The 19,660-nt window shown below is 47.5% G+C and overlaps 1 protein-coding gene across 1 annotated transcript in view; it reads left to right on the top strand.

Annotated features, from left to right (window-relative positions):
* LOC134349146 (calcium/calmodulin-dependent protein kinase type II subunit alpha) overlaps nt 1–19,660 on the top strand; it is a 255,671-nt gene that overhangs the window by 202,255 nt on the left and 33,756 nt on the right. The window contains exons 7-8 of the mRNA XM_063053055.1: nt 8,381–8,483; nt 15,592–15,675. Of these exons, the coding sequence (XP_062909125.1) occupies nt 8,381–8,483; nt 15,592–15,675 (187 nt within the window). The remainder of the gene's footprint in view (nt 1–8,380; nt 8,484–15,591; nt 15,676–19,660) is intronic.

Raw genomic sequence — 19,660 nt, forward strand, 5'->3', positions numbered from 1 at the left:
CAGACTGTAACGGGACTGGAACCCGGGGTTGTGGGCACACAGACTGTAACGGGACTGGAACCCGGGATTGTGGCCACACAGACCGTAACGGGACTGGAACCAGGGATTGTGGGCACACAGACTCACACAGACTGTAACGGGACTGGAACCCGGGGTTGTGGGCACACAGACTCACACAGACTGTAAAGGGACTGGAACCCGGGGTTGTGGGCACACAGACTGTAACGGGACTGGAACCCGGGGTTGTGGGCACACAGACTGTAACGGGACTGGAACCCGGGGTTGTGGGCACACAGACTGTAACGGGACTGGAACCCGGGATTGTGGGCACACAGACTCACACAGACTGTAAAGGGACTGGAACCCGGGGTTGTGGGCCCACAGACTCACACAGACTGTAACGGGACTGGAACCCGGGGTTGTGGGCACACAGACTGTAACGGGACTGGAACCCGGGGTTGTGGGCACACAGACTCACATAGACTGTAACGGGACTGGAACCCGGGGTTGTGGGCACACAGACTCACACAGACTGTAAAGGGACTGGAACCCGGGGTTGTGGGCACACAGACTGTAATGGGATTGGAACCCGGGATTGTGGCCACACAGACCGTAACGGGACTGGAACCCGGGATTGTGGCCACACAGACCGTAACGGGACTGGAACCCGGGATTGTGGCCACACAGACCGTAACGGGACTGGAACCCGGGGCTGTGGCCACACAGACCGTAACGGGACTGGAACCCGAGGTTGTGGCCACACAGACCGTAACGGGACTGGAACCCGGGATTGTGGCCACACAGACTGTAACGGGACTGGAACCCGGGGTTGTGGGCACACAGACTGTAACGGGACTGGAACCCGGGGTTGTGGGCACACAGACTGTAACGGGACTGGAACCCGGGGTTGTGGGCACACAGACTGTAACGGGACTGGAACCCGGGGTTGTGGGCACACAGACTGTAACAGGACTGGAACCCGGAGTTGTGGGCACACAGACTCACACAGACTGTAACGGGACTGGAACCCGGGGTTGTGGGCACACAGACTGTAACGGGACTGGAACCCGGGGTTGTGGGCACACACACTGTAACAGGACTGGAACCTGGGGTTGTGGGCACACACACTGTAACAGGACTGGAACCCGGGTTTGTGGGCACACAGACTCACACAGACTGTAACGGGACTGGAACCCGGGATTGTGGCCACACAGACCGTAATGGGACTGAAACCCGGGATTGTGGCCACACAGACTGTAACGGGACTGGAACCCGGGGTTGTGGGCACACAGACTGTAACGGGACTGGAACCCGGGGTTGTGGGCACACACACTGTAACAGGACTGGAACCCGGGGTTGTGGGCACACAGACTCACACAGACTGTAACGGGACTGGAACCCGGGATCGTGGCCATACAGACCGTAACGGGACTGGAACCCGGGGCTGTGGGCACATAGACTCACACAGACTGTAACGGGACTGGAACCCAGGATTGTGGCCACACAGACCGTAACGGGACTGGAACCCGGGGTTGTGGGCACACAGACTCACATAGACTGTAAAGGGACTGGAACCTGGGGTTGTGGGCACACAGACTCACACAGACTGTAAAGGGACTGGAACCCGGGGTTGTGGGCACACAGACTCACACAGACTGTAAAGGGACTGGAACCCGGGGTTGTGGGCACACAGACTCACACAGACTGTAACGGGACTGGAACCCGGGGTTGTGGGCACACAGACTGTAACGGGACTGGAACCCGGGGTTGTGGGCACACAGACTGTAACGGGACTGGAACCCGGGATTGTGGGCACACAGACTCACACAGACTGTAAAGGGACTGGAACCCGGGGTTGTGGGCCCACAGACTCACACAGACTGTAAAGGGACTGGAATCCGGGGTTGTGGGTACACAGACTGTAACGGGACTGGAACCCGGGGTTGTGGGCACACAGACTGTAACGGGCTGGAACCCGGGATTGTGGGCACACAGACTCACACAGACTGTAAAGGGACTGGAACCCGGGGTTGTGGGCACACAGACTCACACAGACTGTAAAGGGACTGGAACCCAGGGTTGTGGGCACACAGACTCACACAGACTGTAACGGGACTGGAACCCGGGGTTGTGGGCACACAGACTGTAACGGGACTGGAACCCGGGGTTGTGGGCACACAGACTGTAACGGGACTGGAACCCGGGATTGTGGGCACACAGACTCACACAGACTGTAACGGGACTGGAACCCGGGGTTGTGGGCACACAGACTCACACAGACTGTAAAGGGACTGGAACCCGGGGTTGTGGGTACACAGACTGTAACGGGACTGGAACCCGGGGTTGTGGGCACACAGACTGTAACGGGACTGGAACCCGGGATTGTGGGCACACAGACTCACACAGACTGTAAAGGGACTGGAACCCGGGGTTGTGGGCACAGTAATAACATTGTGCTGATCATTATGCTACCATGCCATCCCTGCTGGGTTGTAGATGATCCAGGAGCTGTCCCTCTGGTTGGTGCTTGGCAGTGGAGGAGGCCGAAGACAGTCGGGTCAGTGTGGGAATGGGGAGGGGAGATAAATGGGAGTTCAGGATGACCTTTAATGGAAGAGCAAGGATACTCTGCAGAAAATGCCCTGGTCTCTCCAATGTGAAGGAGGCCGCATCAAGAGCACCGAGTGCAGTAGGCAAGGTTGCGATTCACAAAATGCTACAGCACTGAAACGCTACCACATCAGCCGCTTCCACGGGCAGCTCTCACCACCCTCTGAGTGAAGAGGTTTTCCTTCAGGTTCCCCTTAAACATTTCACCTTTCAACCCTAACCCAGTTCTAGTCTAGTCTGGACTTCTAGTCTTGTCCCACCCAGCCTCAGTGAGGAAGCCTGCATTTACCCTATCTATACCCCTCATAATTTTCTATACCTCTATCAAACCTCCCCTCATTCTCCCATGCTCCAGGGAAGAAAGTCTGAACCTGTTCAACCTTTCCCGATAACGCAGGTCCTCAAGTCCATGAGACATCGGAACAGAGTTAGGCTATTTGGCCTATTGCGTCTGTTCCACCATTTTCTATCATGGCTGATTTGTTTTCTCTCAACCCCACGTCCTGGCAACATCCTTGTACATTTTCTCTACATTCTTTCAATCTTATTTATATCTTTCCTATAAGTAAGTGACCAAACCTGCACCTGATAATACAAATTAGGCCTCACAACTTCAACATTACATCCCATCTCCTGCACTCAATGCATCGATTTACCTGATGGGTTAATTGCTCAGCAGTATCTGGGTGAGAGGTGGAATCTGGGGGGAATGTGGGAGAATCTGACTGATTGCCTGAAGTGAGACTTGAACCCACAACCTTGGCATCACCACCCGGGCCATGCTCTTTTCGCGCCATGTCATTGGGTAGAAAGTACAAGAGGGTCAGGAATCGTAGCACCAGGTTCCAGAACAGTTACGACCCCTCAACCATCACGCTCTTGAACAAAAGAGGATAACTACACTTGTTCTATTTCTGGTGTTCCCACAACTAATGGTCTCACTTTAAGGACTCTTATCTTGTTATTTCATGCTCGTTATTTATTGCTATTTGTTTATATTTGCATTTGCACAGTTTGTTGTTCATTGATCCTGTTTACAGTTACTGTTCTATAGATTTGCTAAGTATGCCCCCAGGAAAAGAACCTCAGGGTTGTGTGTGGTGACATGTATGTACTCTGATAACAAATTGAACTTTGACTTTGATCTCCCCACCAGAGAGTAGTGAATCTGTGGAATTCACTGCCACAGCATCTGTGGAGGCCAAGTCATTGGATATATTTAAAGCGGAGGCTGATAAATTATTGATTAGTCAGGCTATCAAACGTTACGGGGAGAAGGCAGGGGAATGGGGTTGAGAGGGACAACAAATCAGCCATGATGGAATCGTGGAGCAGAGTCGATGGACCGAATGGCCTCAGTCTACTCCTGTGTCTAAGATATTAAGCAACACACACAAATTGCTGGTGAACGCAGCAGACCAGGCAGCATCTATTGGAAGAGGTACAGTCGACATTTCGGGCCAAGACCCTTTGTCAGGATAAAATATTACGGTCACTTCTTGTGGTTAGGAAAGGGCAGAAAAAGTCAGAGCCAAGCTAATCTAGAGTCTAGAAAGATGCAAAGCTGATTTATTAGGATGCTGTTGGGACTGAAGGGACTGAGTTATGGAGAGAGGTTGAAAAGGTAGGAGACTGAAGGGTGACCTTATAAGGGTGTACAGACTCATGTGGGGCATAGTTTAAGTGAATTCTTTTTTCCAGGGTTAGGAATCAAGAACTAGGGGGCACAGGTTAAAGGTGAGGGGAAGAGATTTAGTAGGAACCTCTGGTCCAAACCTTTTCTATCCATGGTTAAAAGGTGTTTGGACAGGTACACAGATAGGAAAGGTTAAAGGGTGTTTGGACAGGTACACAGATAGGAAAGGTTAAAGGGTGTTTGGACAGGGACACAGATAGGAAAGGTTAAAAGGTGTTTGGACAGGTACACAGATAGGAAAGGTTAAAGGGTGTTTGGACAGGTACACAGATAGGAAAGGTTAAAGGGTGCTTGGACAGGTACACAGACAGGAAAGGTTAAAAGGTGTTTGGACAGGGACACAGATAGGAAAGGTTAAAAGGTGTTTGGACAGGTACACAGATAGGAAAGGTTAAAAGGTGTTTGGACAGGGACACAGACAGGAAAGGTTAAAAGCTGTTTGGACAGGTACACAGGAAAGGTTAAAAGGTGTTTGGAGAGATACACAGACAGGGAAGTCAAAAGGCACATCAACTGGTACATGGATAGAAAGGTTTGAACCAGAGGTTCCCAACCTTTTTTATACCATGGGCCAATACCATTAGCCGATGAGTCCATTGTCCTCAAGTTGGGAGGGAGGGAATGTATGAGAGAGGAGAGAATGTGTGGGGATGGGTGTGAGTATGAAAGGGGAAGAGAGAGAGAGGAGGTGGGAGAGGGGAAAAAGAGAGAGCGAGAGCAAGAGAGAGAGTGAGAGAGTGAGAGAGAGAGTGTGTGTGTGTGTGTGTGTGTGTGTCCTGGAGCTGGGGAGGAATAGGTGACAAGATGAATCTCTGGTGGAACAAGGCAAACGTTTAATAGATTAATAAAGGCAGTGAGTCAAGGGTCATGGGCTTCCTCTAAAGGCCAATGGACATTAGGAATTCTCTCCGGCCCACCAGAAAAAAGCCGCTGAGGATGACAGCCAATTGAAAATAGAAGAGAAACAGCGCATAATGTTGTTCTGAGCTAATTAAACTAATGATACCTAATTAAACTAATCCCTTCAGCCTGCACATTGCCATTGTCCCTCTATTCCGTGCAGATTCATGGGCCTATTTAGCAGCTTCTTGAAAGCCTCTCTTGCACCAACCCTGGCAGCGTGTTCCAGTCTCCCATCACTCTGTGTGTGTGAAAAGAAACTTCTGCCCTCTCACCCGAATAGGTCTTCACCAACCAAACGTTAGAGCAAAATAGATACATAGGATGTAGAACAATACAGCACAGTACAGGCCCTTCTGCCCACAATATTATGCTATTTTTAACCTAGTCTAAGCTCTATCTAACCCTTCTCTCCCACATAGCATTTCTTTCATCCATGCGTCAAAGAGTCTCTTAAATCTCCCTAATGTATCTGCCCCTACCACCAACCCTGGCAGCGTGTTCCACACATCCACCACTCTCTAAATAAAAAAAAACCTACCTCTGACATTCCCATCCAATCACGTTCAAATTATACCCTCTTGTACCCTGGGAAACAGTCTCTGGCTGTCCACTCGACCTAGGACACATCATCTTGTACACCTCTATCAAGTCACCTCTCATCATCCTTCACTCCAGAGAGAAAAGCCCGAGCTCACTCAACCAAGCCTGGTTAAACATACTCTCTAATCCAGGCAGCATCCTGGTAAATCTCTGCACCCTCTCTAAAGCTTCCACGTTCTTTCTGTTATGAGGTGTCCAGAACTGAACACAATACTCCAAGTGTGGTCTAACCAGGGTTTTATAGAGCTGCAACGATCAGAGACAAGTCTATGATCGTGCTGGAGGTGGTCCGTAGTGTAACGTTATTGGGTTGGGATTAGTGTTATGCAAGAAGCTGACGGTTGTGGGAAAGCAGCTGTTCCTGAATTGGTGGTGCTGGGCTTCTGATTGAGAGAGTGCAGAGAAAATTTATAGGAAAAGGTTGAATAGGTTAGGACTTTAATCCCTGGAGCGTAGCAGAGTGAGAGGAGATTTGATAGAGGTAGACAAAATTATGAGGGGTATACATAGGGTATATACAGGAAGTCTTTTTGCACTGATGTTGAGTGAAACTAGAACTAAAGGTCATAGGTTAAGGGTGAAAGGTGAAATGTTTAAGGGGAATCTTCTTCACTCAGAGGGTGGTGAAAGTGTGGAACGAGCTGCCAGTGGTAGTGGTGGATGTGGGTTCGGTGGCAACATTTAAGGGAAGTCTGGATAGGTACATGGATAGGAGGGAATGGGGGGGCTGAGGTCCGGGTACGGTTCGATGTGACTAGGCAGATTAACAGTTCGGGAGAGACTAGATGGACTGAATGGTCTGCTTCAGTACTGTGGTGTTCTATGACTACTCTGGAACCTGGTGGTGTGGAGCCTAAGCCCAGCCCAGCAGGAGCTGCGAGAAGGAGGCATAGCCCATGTAGGGGTGACCCTTGCTGACGGATGCTGTCTTGAGGCAGAGTGTCATGTAGATTTTCTCAGTGGTGGGGAGCGAGGTGACCCCGTGACTCTTTCTGCAGTCTCTGTCAGCTTGCAGATGGCCGCTGGTTTGTTGCTGGGCTAGAAGGAAGTACAGGTGACAAGAATAAAGGTGATTGAACGTCGTTGTTACCTCTGGTTGAACAGGCAGACATGCAACTTTATGCAAAGCAGTGACAGACAAAGGATTAGTCAGACATCAAGTGGCAGCAATGTTAATTGAAATGCAAATAGTGGGCTGAAAGGAGGTCTGTCCCTGTTTAACATAGAGTGTAGAATGCAGAATACTGAAAATAAAACCATGAGGCACAGGAGCAGAATGAGGCCATTTGGCCCATTGACTTTGCTCTACCTTTCCATTGTGGCTGATTTATTATCCCTCTCAAACCTGCTTTCTCTCCATAACCTTTGTTGCCTTGACTAACAAGAACCTATTAACCTCCTCTTTAAATATACCCAATGACTTGGTCTCCATGGTCGTCCATAGCAATGAATTCCACAAACTCACCATCTTCTGGCTAAAGAAATTCCTCCTCATTTCTGTTCTAAAGGGATGTCCTTCTATTCTGAGGCTGTGCCCTCTGGTCCTAGACTCCCCACTATAGGAAACGTCCTCTCCACATCCACTCTATCTAGCTTTTTAATATTTGACAGGGCTCACTGAGATCCCCCGTCATTCTTCTCAACTCCAGTAATTACAAGCCCTGAGTCATCAAAAGCTTCTTATACACTAACCCTTTCATTCCCAGGATTATTCTCATGAACCTTCTCTGGAGCCTCTCCAAGGCCAACACATCCTTTCTTATATAAGGGGCCCAATGCTCACAATACTCCAGGTGCACTCTGACCAATGCTGGTGGGTGGGTGGGGGAGGGGGTGAAGTGAGACACTGGGAGGTGATAGGTGAGACCAGGTGAGGGGGAAGGTGGGTGGGTGGGAGAGGGGAATGAAGTGAGACACTGGGAGGTGATAGGTGAGACCAGGTGAGGGGGAAGGTGGGTGGGTGGGGAGGGGGATGAAGTGAGACACTGGGAGGTGATAGGTGAGACCAGGTGAGGGGGAAGGTGGGTGGGTGGGGGGATGAAGTGAGACACTGGGAGGAGATATGCTGAAGAGGAAGGAATCTGATGGCGAGGAGAGTGGACGATGGGAGAAAGGGAGGAAGGCGAGGAGCCAAAGGGAGGTGATGGGCAGGTGATGAAAAGTGGTGAGAGTGGAGCCAAAATGCAGAATAGGAAAAGGGAGAAAGGGGATGAGGAAGATGTTGCTGGACGTTGGAGAGATTGATGTTCATGACATCGGGTTAAGGTCTATGAGGTGTTGCTCTGCCAACCTGAGAGAGGCAGAGAAGGAGTCTGTGCATGGACCCGCCAGAATGTGAAATGGAAGTAAAATTCAGATAAGTGGCCACTGGAAGTCAGCCTGTTTTAGCAAAATGTTGAATGTTTATTCCTCCCCGTAGATGCTGCCTGACCTGCTGAGTTCCTGCAGCACTCAGTGTGTTGCCCTGGTATATTGGTCTGCCCGCCTCTGGGCAGGAGGGGTGAGGTGGTTGTTTTCGCTGAAGCCTCTCCTGACTGCTCACTCATCTGACGTCTTCCCCTCTGCTTCCAGCCGGAGAACTTGCTGCTTGCTTCCAAGAACAAAGGGGCTGCCGTGAAGCTCGCTGACTTTGGCCTTGCCATTGAAGTTGAAGGGGACCAACAGGCTTGGTTTGGTGAGTTGAGAGTATGGCACAGGCCTCAACATCCTTCCTCCAGTGGGGTGACCAGAACTGTGCACAGGCTTAACTAGAGTTTTAAAAAGCGATGACATAACTTCCTGACCTTTGAACTCAATGCTTCGACCAATAAAAGCAAGCTCTCCATAAGCCTTCTTCATCACCCTATCAACCTGAGTAGCCACTTTCAAGAGGCTATGACTTGGACCCCAAGATCTCTCTGCTCAGAGACACTATTAACCAGTGCCCTCTAGTTCTAGTATGCCTGTATATTTACAACATTGGTATTTTTGATATTCATTACATCAGCAATTCCTCATCCATCAACATACTGGGGTCACTACTGACCACGAATGCAGCTGGACTATCCACAGAAACCGTCATAGAGTACTACAGCGCAGAGAGACTCCCTTCAGCCCATCTAGTTTGTGCCAAACTGTTATTCTGCCTAGTCTCATCAACCCACACCCAGACCATAACCCTCCATACTTCCTTCATCCACGCACCTGTCCGCACTTCCCTTAAATGTTGAAATTAAACCTACAGCTGGACAACAGACCTCTCAACATGGTCTGCAAAATCACTCCAGGTTAAAAATTAAAGATTTGAAGATTAAAGGATTAGCTTTATTTGTCACACATTCGTCGAAACATGCAGTGAAATGCATCATTTGCGTCACATCAAATCAGCGAGGAATGCACTGGGGGCAGCCCGCAAGTGTTGTCACACTATCTGTGCCAATGCATGCCCACAACTCACTAACCCTATCCCGTACATCTTTAAATCAAACCCACTCAGCCACCGGGAGAACGTACAGTCTCCTTACAGTCAGCAGCAGGAATCAAACTCCAACCACTGATTGCCGTAAAGCATTGCACTAACCAGCACACAACCGGGCTACCCCTTACGAAGCAATTCCAATAAAATTATGTGAGGATAGATTGGCAGTAACCTTTCCCCCATCTCCTCAGATCAGCCACTTCTGCTCTGGGAAAAAGTCCACCCCACTCTCCAATCTACCTATCTCTCTTATCACCTAATACACCTCTATGAAGTCACCTCTCATCCTCTTTCAGTCTAAAGAGAAAAGCCCTAGTCCACTCAACCTGTTTTCATAGAGAGGTCTAGTCTTGGCAACATCCTTGTAAATCTCCTTTGCCCCCTCTCTAAGTCTCCACACCCCTCCTTTAATGAGGTGACCAGAACTGAACACAATATTCCAAGTGTGATCTAACCAGGGTTTTATAGAGCTGTAAGACAGAGTCCAGAGGAGGTTCATGAGGATGATTCCGGGAACGAAGGGGTTAACATATGAGGAGCGGCAGCTTTGGGCCTGTACTCACTGGAATTTAGAAGAATGCGTGGGGATCTCATTGAAACCTATCGAATGTTGAAAGGACTAGATAAGGTAGATGTGGAGAGGATGTTTCCTATGGTAGGGGTATCCAGAACTAGAGGGCACAGCCTCAAAATTGAGGAGTGACTCTTTAGAACAGAGGTAAGGAGGATTTATTTTAGCCAGAGGGTAGTGAATCTGTGGAATGCTCTGCCACAGACTGTGGTGGAGGCCAAGTCTGTGAGTATATTCAAGGCAGAAGTTGATCATTTCCTGATCGGTCAGGGCATCAAAGGATATGGTGAGAAGGCAGGTGTATGGGATTGAGCGGGATCTGGGATCGGCCATGATGGAATGGCAGAGCAGACTCGATGGGCTGAATGGCCTTATTCTGCTGCTATGTCTTATGGTACCATTACCTCAGAGCTCTTGAACTCATTCTCCTGACTACGAAAGCCAACAGACCATACACCACTTTAACCACCCTGTCAACTTGCACTGCAGATTTGAGGGATTGATGGGCTCAGATCCTAAAATCCCTATGTTCCTCCATACTGCCAAGATTCCTGGAGTTAATCCTGCACTCTCGCTTCAAATCCAACCTTCCAAAGTGAATTACTTCACACTTTTCTGGACTGAAATCCATTGGCCTCTTCCCAGCCCAGTTCTGCATCCTGTTGATATCCCGTTGTCACCTGCAACAAGCTTCTATGCTTTCCACAACCTTCGTGTCATCTACAAACCTACTAACCACCCTTCCACTTCCTCATCTAAGTCATTTATAAAAATCTTACTAACTTGCCTTCATAGACCATAAGACTATGAAATATAGGAGCCGAATTAGGTATCTAGCCCATCAAGCTTGCTCCACCATTCCATCATGGCTGACTTGTTGTCCGTCTCAACCCCATTCTTCTCCCTTTTCCCCATAAACTTTGACACCCTGACTAATCAAGAAATTATCAACCTCCACTTTAAATATACTCAATTCACCTGACTGCCACAGCCGTCCGTGGCAATGAATTCCACAGATTCACTACCCTCTGGCTAAAGAAATTCCCCCTCATCTCTGTTCTAAATGGGCATCCCTCTATTCTGAGGCTGTGTCCTCTGGTCCTAGGCTCCCCCACTATGGGAAACATCCTCTCCACATCCACTCTATCTGTGTCCTCTGGTCCTAGGCTCCCCCACTATAGGAAACATTCTCTCCACATCCACTCTATCTGTGTCCTCTGGTCCTAGACTCCCCCACTATAGGAAACATTCTCTCCACATCCACTCTATCTGTGGTCCTAGACTCCCCCCGACAGGAAATATCCTCTCCACATCCAATCAATCTGTGTCCTCTAGTCCTAGACTCCCCCACTATAGGAAACATCCTCTCCACATCCACTCTATCTGTGTTCTCTAGTCCTAGATTCCCCCACTATAGGAAACATCCTCTCCACAGCCACACTATCTGTGTCCTCTGGTCCTAGACTCCCCCACTATAGAAAACATCCTCTCCACATCCACTCTATCTGTGTCCTCTGGTCCTAGACTCCCCACTATAGGAAACATCCTCTCCACATCCACTCTATCTGTTCCCTCTGGTCCGAGACTCCCCCACTATAGGAAACATCCTCTCCACAGCCACTATCTGTGTCCTCTGGTCCTAGACTCCCCCACCATAGGAAACATCCTCTTCACATCCACTCTATCTGTGCCCTCTGGTCCTAGACTCCCCCACTATAGGAAACATCCTCTCCACATCCAATCTATCTGTGCCCTCTGGTCCTAGACTCCCCCACCATAGGAAACATCCTCTCCACATCCACTCTATCTGTGTCCTCTGGTCCGAGACTCCCCCACTATAGGAAACATCCTCTTCACATCCACTCTATCTGTGTCCTGTGGTCCGAGACTCCCCCACTATAGGAAACATCCTCTCCACATCCACTCTATCTGTGCCCTCTGGTCCTAGACTCCCCCACTATAGGAAACATCCTCTCCACATCCACTCTATCTGTGTCCTGTGGTCCGAGACTCCCCCACTATAGGAAACATCCTCTCCACATCCACTCTATCTGTGTCCTGTGGTCCGAGACTCCCCCACTATAGGAAACATCCTCTTCACATCCACTCTGTCTAGGCCTCTCAATATTAAATAAGCTTCAGAATCAGGTTCAATATCACCAGCAAATGTCATGAAATTTGTTAACTTTGCGGCAGCAATACAATGCAATGCATGATAAATATAGAAAAAAACTGAATTACAGTAAATATATATGTATATTAAAAAGTTAAGTTAAAAAGGTAGAGAAAAAACAAAAAAATAAAAAAAAATTGAGATAGTGTCCATGGGTTCAATGTCCATTTACAATATGTTCACACATTCACAATGAGATCCCTCCTCATTCTTCTTCACTCCAGCAAGTACAGTCCCAGAGCCATCAAACACCCCTCATATGTTAACCCTTTCATTCCTGGGATCGTTCATGTGAACCGCCTCTGGACCCTCTCTAATGACAGCACATCCTTTCTTAGGTAAGGGGGCCCAAAACTGCTCACAATACCCCAAGTGCGGTCTGACCAATGCCTTATAAAACCTCAGTGTTACATCCTTGCTCTTACGTACTAGTCTTGTTGAAATGAATGCTCACATTGCTTTTGACTTCCTTACCTAATATAGAGTATAGAACTGAAGAGCACAGTACGGGCCCTTCGGCCCACAATGTTTTTTCTTACATTAGATTATGAGGACACTCAGTCCTCTTTTATTGTCAATTAGTAATGCATGCATTAAGAAATGATACAATGTTCCTCCAGTGTGATATCACAGGAACATAAGACAGACCAAGACTGAAAAACTGACAAGAACCACATAATTATAACATATAGTTACAACAGTGCAAGCAATACCGTAATTTGATGAAGAACAGACTATGGGCACGGTAAAAAAAAAGTCTCAAAGTCTCTCGGAAGTCCTATCATCTCACGCAGACGGTTGAAAGGAGAAACTCTCCCTGCCATGAGCTTCCAGTGCTGCAAACTTGCCGATGCAGCACCCTGGAAGCACCCGACCACAGTTTGACTCTGAGTCCGTCTGAATACTTCGAGCCTCCAACCAGCCCTCCGACCAGCCCTCTGACACCGAGCACCATCTCTGCCGAGTGCTTCAACCCCAGCCCTGGCCGCCAGCAACAGGCAAAGTCAAGGATTTGGGGCCTTCCCCTCCGGAGATTCTTGATCGCACAGTAGCAGCAGCAGCGAACCGGGCATTTCAGAAGTTTCTCCAGATGTTCCTCTGTGCTTCTCATGTCTGTCTCCATCAAATCAGAATTGTGCACGGCATCCTACTTAAACACAATATCATTCACCAGAGAGGCCGCGCCCACTGCGTCAAGCCGCCACCTTCTCCTCCCTCCTTGTGCCAATCATCAACCATTTTGGGCAAGTCCCTTCATCAGGACCACAAAGGAAGGAGATGATAGTTTGTGGGGTTCCTAGAGTTCAGCCCCAGTGAAGACAAAAGCTCCTTTTTGTCTCTGTGATGCTGAAGAAAGCAGATGGATATCGTGAGTGTAATCTATATCATTCACAAATAGAGTTCTCACTGCATTGGGAAACTGCTCACAGCACTCTGTGTGAACAGCCATCGCCAGAAGTACTCAGGGTCGATAATGTGGTGTATGTCTGACAGAAAATGCACCATCACTGTTTAAGTAACCATTATCATCTGCTGTCTCACAGCAACAACTTTCATTTATATAGCACCTTTAATATAGCAAAGTGTGCCCGGGCATTTAGAGTGGTACAGTCATAGAACACTACAGCACAGAAGGAGACCCTTTGGTCTGTCTAATCCGTGCCAAACCATTATTTTGCCTAATCCCATGGAACTATCCCAGACCATAGCCCTCCATCCCCCTCCCATCCATGTACCTATCCAAATTTCTCTTAATTGTTGAAATCGAACTCACACTCACCACTTCTGCTGGCAGCTCATTCCACACTCTCACTCTGAGTGAAGAAACTCAATATATAAGTTTGCTGATGACACAACAATTGTAGGCCGTATCTCGGGTAATGATGAATTTGAGTACAGAGAGGAAATTAAGAACCTGGTGGCATGGTGCGAAGATAATAACCGTCAACGTCAACAAGACGATGGAATTGGTTGTTGACTTCAGAAGGAGTAGCGGACCGCACGACCCAATTTACATCGGTGGTGCGCAAGTGGAACAGGTCAAAAGCTTTAAGTTCCTCGGGGTTAATATCACAAATGACTTGACTTGGTCCAACCAAACAGAGTTCACTGCCAAGAAGGCCCACCAGCGCCTTTACTTCCTGAGAAAACTAAAGAAATTTGGCCTGTCCCCTAAAACCCTCACTAATTTTTATAGATGCTCCATAGAAAGCATTCTTCTAGGGTACATCACAACCTGGTATGGAAGTTGTCCTGTCCAAGACCGGAAGAAGCTGCAGAAGATAGTGAACACAGCCCAGCACATCACACAAACCAATCTTCCGTCCTTGGACTCACTTTACACCACACGCTGTCGGAGCAGTGCTGCCAGGATAATCAAGGACACGACCCACCCAGCCAACAAACTTTTCGTCCCTCTTCCCTCTGGGAGAAGGTTCAGGAGCTTGAAGACTCGTACGGCCAGATTTGGGAACAGCTTCTTTCCAACTGTGATAAAGACTGCTGAACGGATCCTGACCCAGATCTGGGCCGTACCCTCCAAATATTCGGACCTCCCTCTCGGTTTTTTTGCACTACCTTACTTCCCATTTTTCTATTTTCTATTTATGATTTATAATTTAAATTTTTAATACTTACTAATTTTAACTATTTTTACTATTTTTAATATTTAATATTTGTAATCCAGGGAGTGTGAAGCGCAGAATCAAATATCGCTGTGATGATTGTACGTTCTAATACCAATTGTTTGGCGACAATAAAGTAAAGTAAAAGTAAAATTCCGCTCATGTTCCCCTTAAATATTTCAGCTTTAACCCTTAACCCATGGTGTCTAGTTGCAGTCTCACCCAACCTTAGTGGAAAAATCCTGCCTGCATTTACCCTGCCTCTAGCCCTCAGAATATTGTGTACACTGGACAATGGAGACCAACAAAAAGAACTTAAAAAGGAGAACGCAGCAGAGGAAGGCGTGTCTTAAGGAGGAGGATCAGGAGCACATTCGGTGCCACGTTCAAGGGCAGCTTCCATCCTGGAATTGAATCAGAATTCCAATCAGAATCATAAGTCATGAAATTTGTTGTTTCTCGGCAGCAGTACAATGCAATGCATATAAAGCTATAAATTACAGTAAGAAATATATATTTAAAAATTAAGTTAAATAGGTAGCGCAAAAAAAGAGCAAAAGGAAGAAAAACTAGTGAGGTAGTGTTCATGGATTCATTGTCCATTCAGAAATCTGATGGTGGAGGGGAAGAAGCTGTTCCTGAAATGTTGACTGTGTGTCTTCAGGTTCCTGTACCTCCTTCTTGATAGTAGCAATGAGAAGAGGGCACGTCCTGGGTGATGTGGCTCCTGAATGGTGGATGCCAGCCTTTTGAAGGTGGTCTAGTGGCTGGGGAGGCTAGTGTCCATGACGGAACTGGCTGAGTTTCAACTTTCTGCAGCTTCTGATCCTGCGCAGCGGCTCCTCCATTCCAGACGGCGATGCAACCAGTTGAAATGCTCTCGACAGTACCATCGTAAAACTATTGAACGCTCCTCTGGTACGATTGTAACCCCTTTTGCTTTTGTTCTTTCCCTAGGCTTTGCCGGCACTCCGGGGTATCTCTCTCCCGAGGTCTTGAGGAAGGATCCCTATGCTAAACCTGTGGACCTGTGGGCTTGTGGTAAGCAAATCGCTGGGGATTGGTTCCTCCCAAGGTGATAGCCTTGTGTGGCAATGGAGCGAAGTGGACCTTGTGACAGCTCAAAGTTTCAAAGTAAAAAGTACACATACGTCACCTGGGATTGATTTTCTTACAGGCATTCACTGTAGGACAAAGAAACACAATGGAATCAATGAAACCCCTCTCACAAGACAGGCAAACAGCCAATATGCAGAAGCCAACAAACTGAGCAAATACAAAAAGACAAAAAAGAAACAAAATAATAAATAAATAAACAATAGATATAAGGAACATGATGAAGAGACCTTGAAAGTGGGTCCACAGGTTGTGGGAACAGTTCAGTGACGGGCTGTGTGAAGTTATCTCTCTGGTTCAAGAGCCTGATGGTTGAGGGGTAATAACTGTTCCTGAATCCGGTGGGCTGTGTCCTGAGACTCCTGTACCTCCTATAAGGGGGCCACATGTATTATTCTATCTGACAGGAGCAGAACAATAGTTGTGTGCTCCTCACCATGCCTGTGTAGTCTGAGAGTGTTTTCATGGAACCGACATCTCAAGGGTGACAGTGTTGGGACCCAAGAGACCACAGGTGATCAGGGACTGTGTGTTCCTTGCTTTGCAAGCTCCCCAGTCAGCCATCTCACAAGCTCTCAGTCAGCAACCTGGGTTCATGCCTTGATTCAGAGAATTCTTGACTCAGGGATCATACAGAGGGAGCGTTGCCCTGTCAACACAATATATATTAATGCCTTAGACAAGGGAATTAAATGCAGCATCTCCAAGTTTGCGGATGACACGAAGCTGGGCGGTTGTGTTTGCTGTGAGGAGGATGCTAAGAGGATGCAGGGTGACTTGGATAGGTTAGTTGAGTGGGCAATTTCATGGCAGATGCAATTTAATGTGGATAAATGTGAGGTTATCCACTTTGGTGGCAAGAACAGGAAAACAGGTTATTATCTGAATGGTGGCCGATTAGGAAAAGGGGAGGTGCAACGAGACCTGGGTGTCATTATACACCAGTCATTGAAAATGGGCATGCAGGTACAGCAGGCAGTGAAAAAGGCGACTGGTATGCTGGCATTTATAGCAAGAGGATTCGAGTCCAGGAGCAGGGAGGTACTACTGCAGTTGTACAAAGCCTTGGTGAGACCACACCTGGCATATTGTGTGCAGTTTTGGTCCCCTAATCTGAGGAAAGACATTCTTGCCATAGAGGGAGTACAAAGAAGGTTCACCAGATTGATTCCTGGGATGGCAGGACTTTCATATGATGAAAGACTGGATCAACTAGGCTTATACTCGCTGGAATTTAGAAGATTGAGGGGGGATCTTATTGAAACGTATAAAATTCTAAAGGGATTAGACAGGCTAGATGCAGGAAGATTGTTCCCGATGTTGGGGAAGTCCAGAACGAGGGGTCACAGTTTGAGGATAAAGGGGAAGCCTTTTAGGAACAAGATGAGGAAATACTTCTTCACACAGAGAGTGGTGAATCTGTGGAATTCTCTGCCACAGGAAACAGTTGAGGCCAGTTCATTGGCTATATTTAAGAGGGAGTTAGATATGGCCCTTGTGGCTAAAGGGATCAGGGGGTATGGAGGGAAGGCTGGTACAGGGTTCTGAGTTGGATGATCAGCCATGATCATACTGAACGGCGGTGCAGGCTCGAAGGGCCGAATGGCCTACTCCTGCACCTATGTTCTATGTTTCTATGTCAAAGGTCAGCTTTAGAAATAAACCTGTGAGTATGGGAATGATGATGGCAAAGTTCAGAGGCAATGTTATTGACAGAGAGGAGACTGTTGGCACATGGACCGCACTCCATCAACGCGGGTACATATTTTTCCAGGGTTTTTGCGTTTATTATTGTCACAAGAACCAAGATACAGTGAAGAGCTTGTTTTGCACACTGTTCATACAGATCAGATCATTGCTCAGTGCATTGAGATAGAACAAGGGCAAACAGTAACAGATTGCAGAATCGAGAGTTACAGTTACAGGGAAAGTGCGGTGTAATAAGACCATAAGATATAGGAGCAGAATTAGGTCATCCATTCGGTCCATTGAGTCTGTTCCACCATTCCATCACAGCCGATTTATCATCTCTCTCAGCCCCATTCTCCTGCCTTCTCCCAATAAGCTTCGACACCCTGACTAATCAAGAACTTACCAAGCTGCGCTTAAAATACACCCAATGACTTGGCCTCCACCACTGTTCACGGCAATGAATTCCACAGATTCACCACCCATTGGCCAAAGAAATTCCTCCTTGGCTCTGTTCTAAAGGGACATCCCTCTATTCTGAGGCTGTGGCCTCTGGTCCTAGTCTTTCCACTATAGGAAACAGCCTCTCCACATCCACCCCATATGTAGGCCTTTCAATATTCGGTAGGTTTAAATGAGATTCCCCCTCATTCTTGTACACTCCAATGAGTACAGGCCCAGAGCCATCAAAAGCTCTTAATTCCTGTTTCCAGTAGTGAGAAGGTTAAGAGAAATGTGGATCGGTACATTCATGGGAGGGTTATTGAGGGCTATGGTCTAGGTACAGGTCAATGGGATTAGGCAGAATAATAATTTGGCACAGACTAGATGTTTCTGTATTGTGGTGTTTTATGGCTCCAGAACAGAGATGAGGAGGAATTTCACTAACCAGAGGGGTGGTGAATTCATTGTCACAGACAGCTGTGGGCATATTGGGCATATTTAAAGCAGAGGTTGATAAGTTCTTGTTTGGTAAACGGGATTAAAAGTCAGGGGGAGAAGACAGAAAAATAGAATTGAGGAAGAAAATACATAGTGATGGAATAAAACATACACAAAATGCTGGAGGAACTCAGCAGATCAGGCAGCATCTATGGAGAGGGATAAAGAGTCGACGTTTCTGGTTGAGACACACGATAGAATAGTGGAGTGGAATGGATCAGTTCTACTCCTGCATCTAATGGTCTAATGTGCCAGAGACGTGCGAGATCCCTGCTTCGACAGGACGACGAGCTCCCCCTGGTGTCTTCTCTGAGCCGACAGTACAGTATTCAAGATTCAAGATTGTTTCATGTCATTTCCAGAACACAAGTGTAAAGGAGAACAAAATAATTGTTGTTACTGACTCTTTTCCAGCACCTCTTTGTATATGTGTCCTTGATGGTGGGTAGGCTGGTCCAGTGATGGTTGTCTACCCACTGTTGAGCCTTCCTGTCCACCATAGTGCAGTTTCTGTGCCAGACGGTGATGCAGCTTGTTCAGATATTCTCCAATGCACATCCATTGCACACACACAATTTGCTTCTTCACAGTCTAAAAGGGACCATAAGATATCAGAGCAGAATTAGGCCATTCAGCCCATCAAGTCTTTTCTGCCATTCCATGATGGCTGATTTACTATCCCTCTCAACCTCATTCTCCTGCTTTCTCTCCGTGACCTTTGATGCCCTGACTAATCAAGAACCTATCAACCTCTGCTTTAAATATACCCAATAACTTGGTCTCCACAGCCATCTAAGTCAATGAATTCCACTGATTCACCACCCTCTGGGTGATGAAATTCCTCCTCATTGATGTCCCCTGCTATAGGAAACGTCCTCTCCACATCGACTCTATCTAGGCCTTTCAATATTTGATAGATTTCAATGAGATCCCCCCTCGTTCTTCTAAACTCTAGTGAGTACAGACTTAGAACCATCAAACACTCCTCATACATTAACCAGAGAAAGTAGGATCTCCCAGTGGCCACACATTTTAATTCCATGTCCCATTCCCATTCTGATATGTCTATCCACGGCCTCCTCTACTGTAAAGATGAAGCCACACTCAGGCTGGAGGAACAACTCCTTATATTCCTTCTGGGTAGCCTCCAACCTGATGGCATGAACATTGACTTCTCTAACTTCCGCTAATGCCCCACCTCCCCCTCGTACCTCATCTGTTATTTATTTATATACACACACATTCTTTCTCTCTCTCTCCTTTTTCTCCCTCTATCCCT

Source organism: Mobula hypostoma, chromosome 7 (genome assembly GCF_963921235.1).
Source record: "Mobula hypostoma chromosome 7, sMobHyp1.1, whole genome shotgun sequence".
Lineage (NCBI taxonomy): Eukaryota > Metazoa > Chordata > Chondrichthyes > Myliobatiformes > Myliobatidae > Mobula > Mobula hypostoma.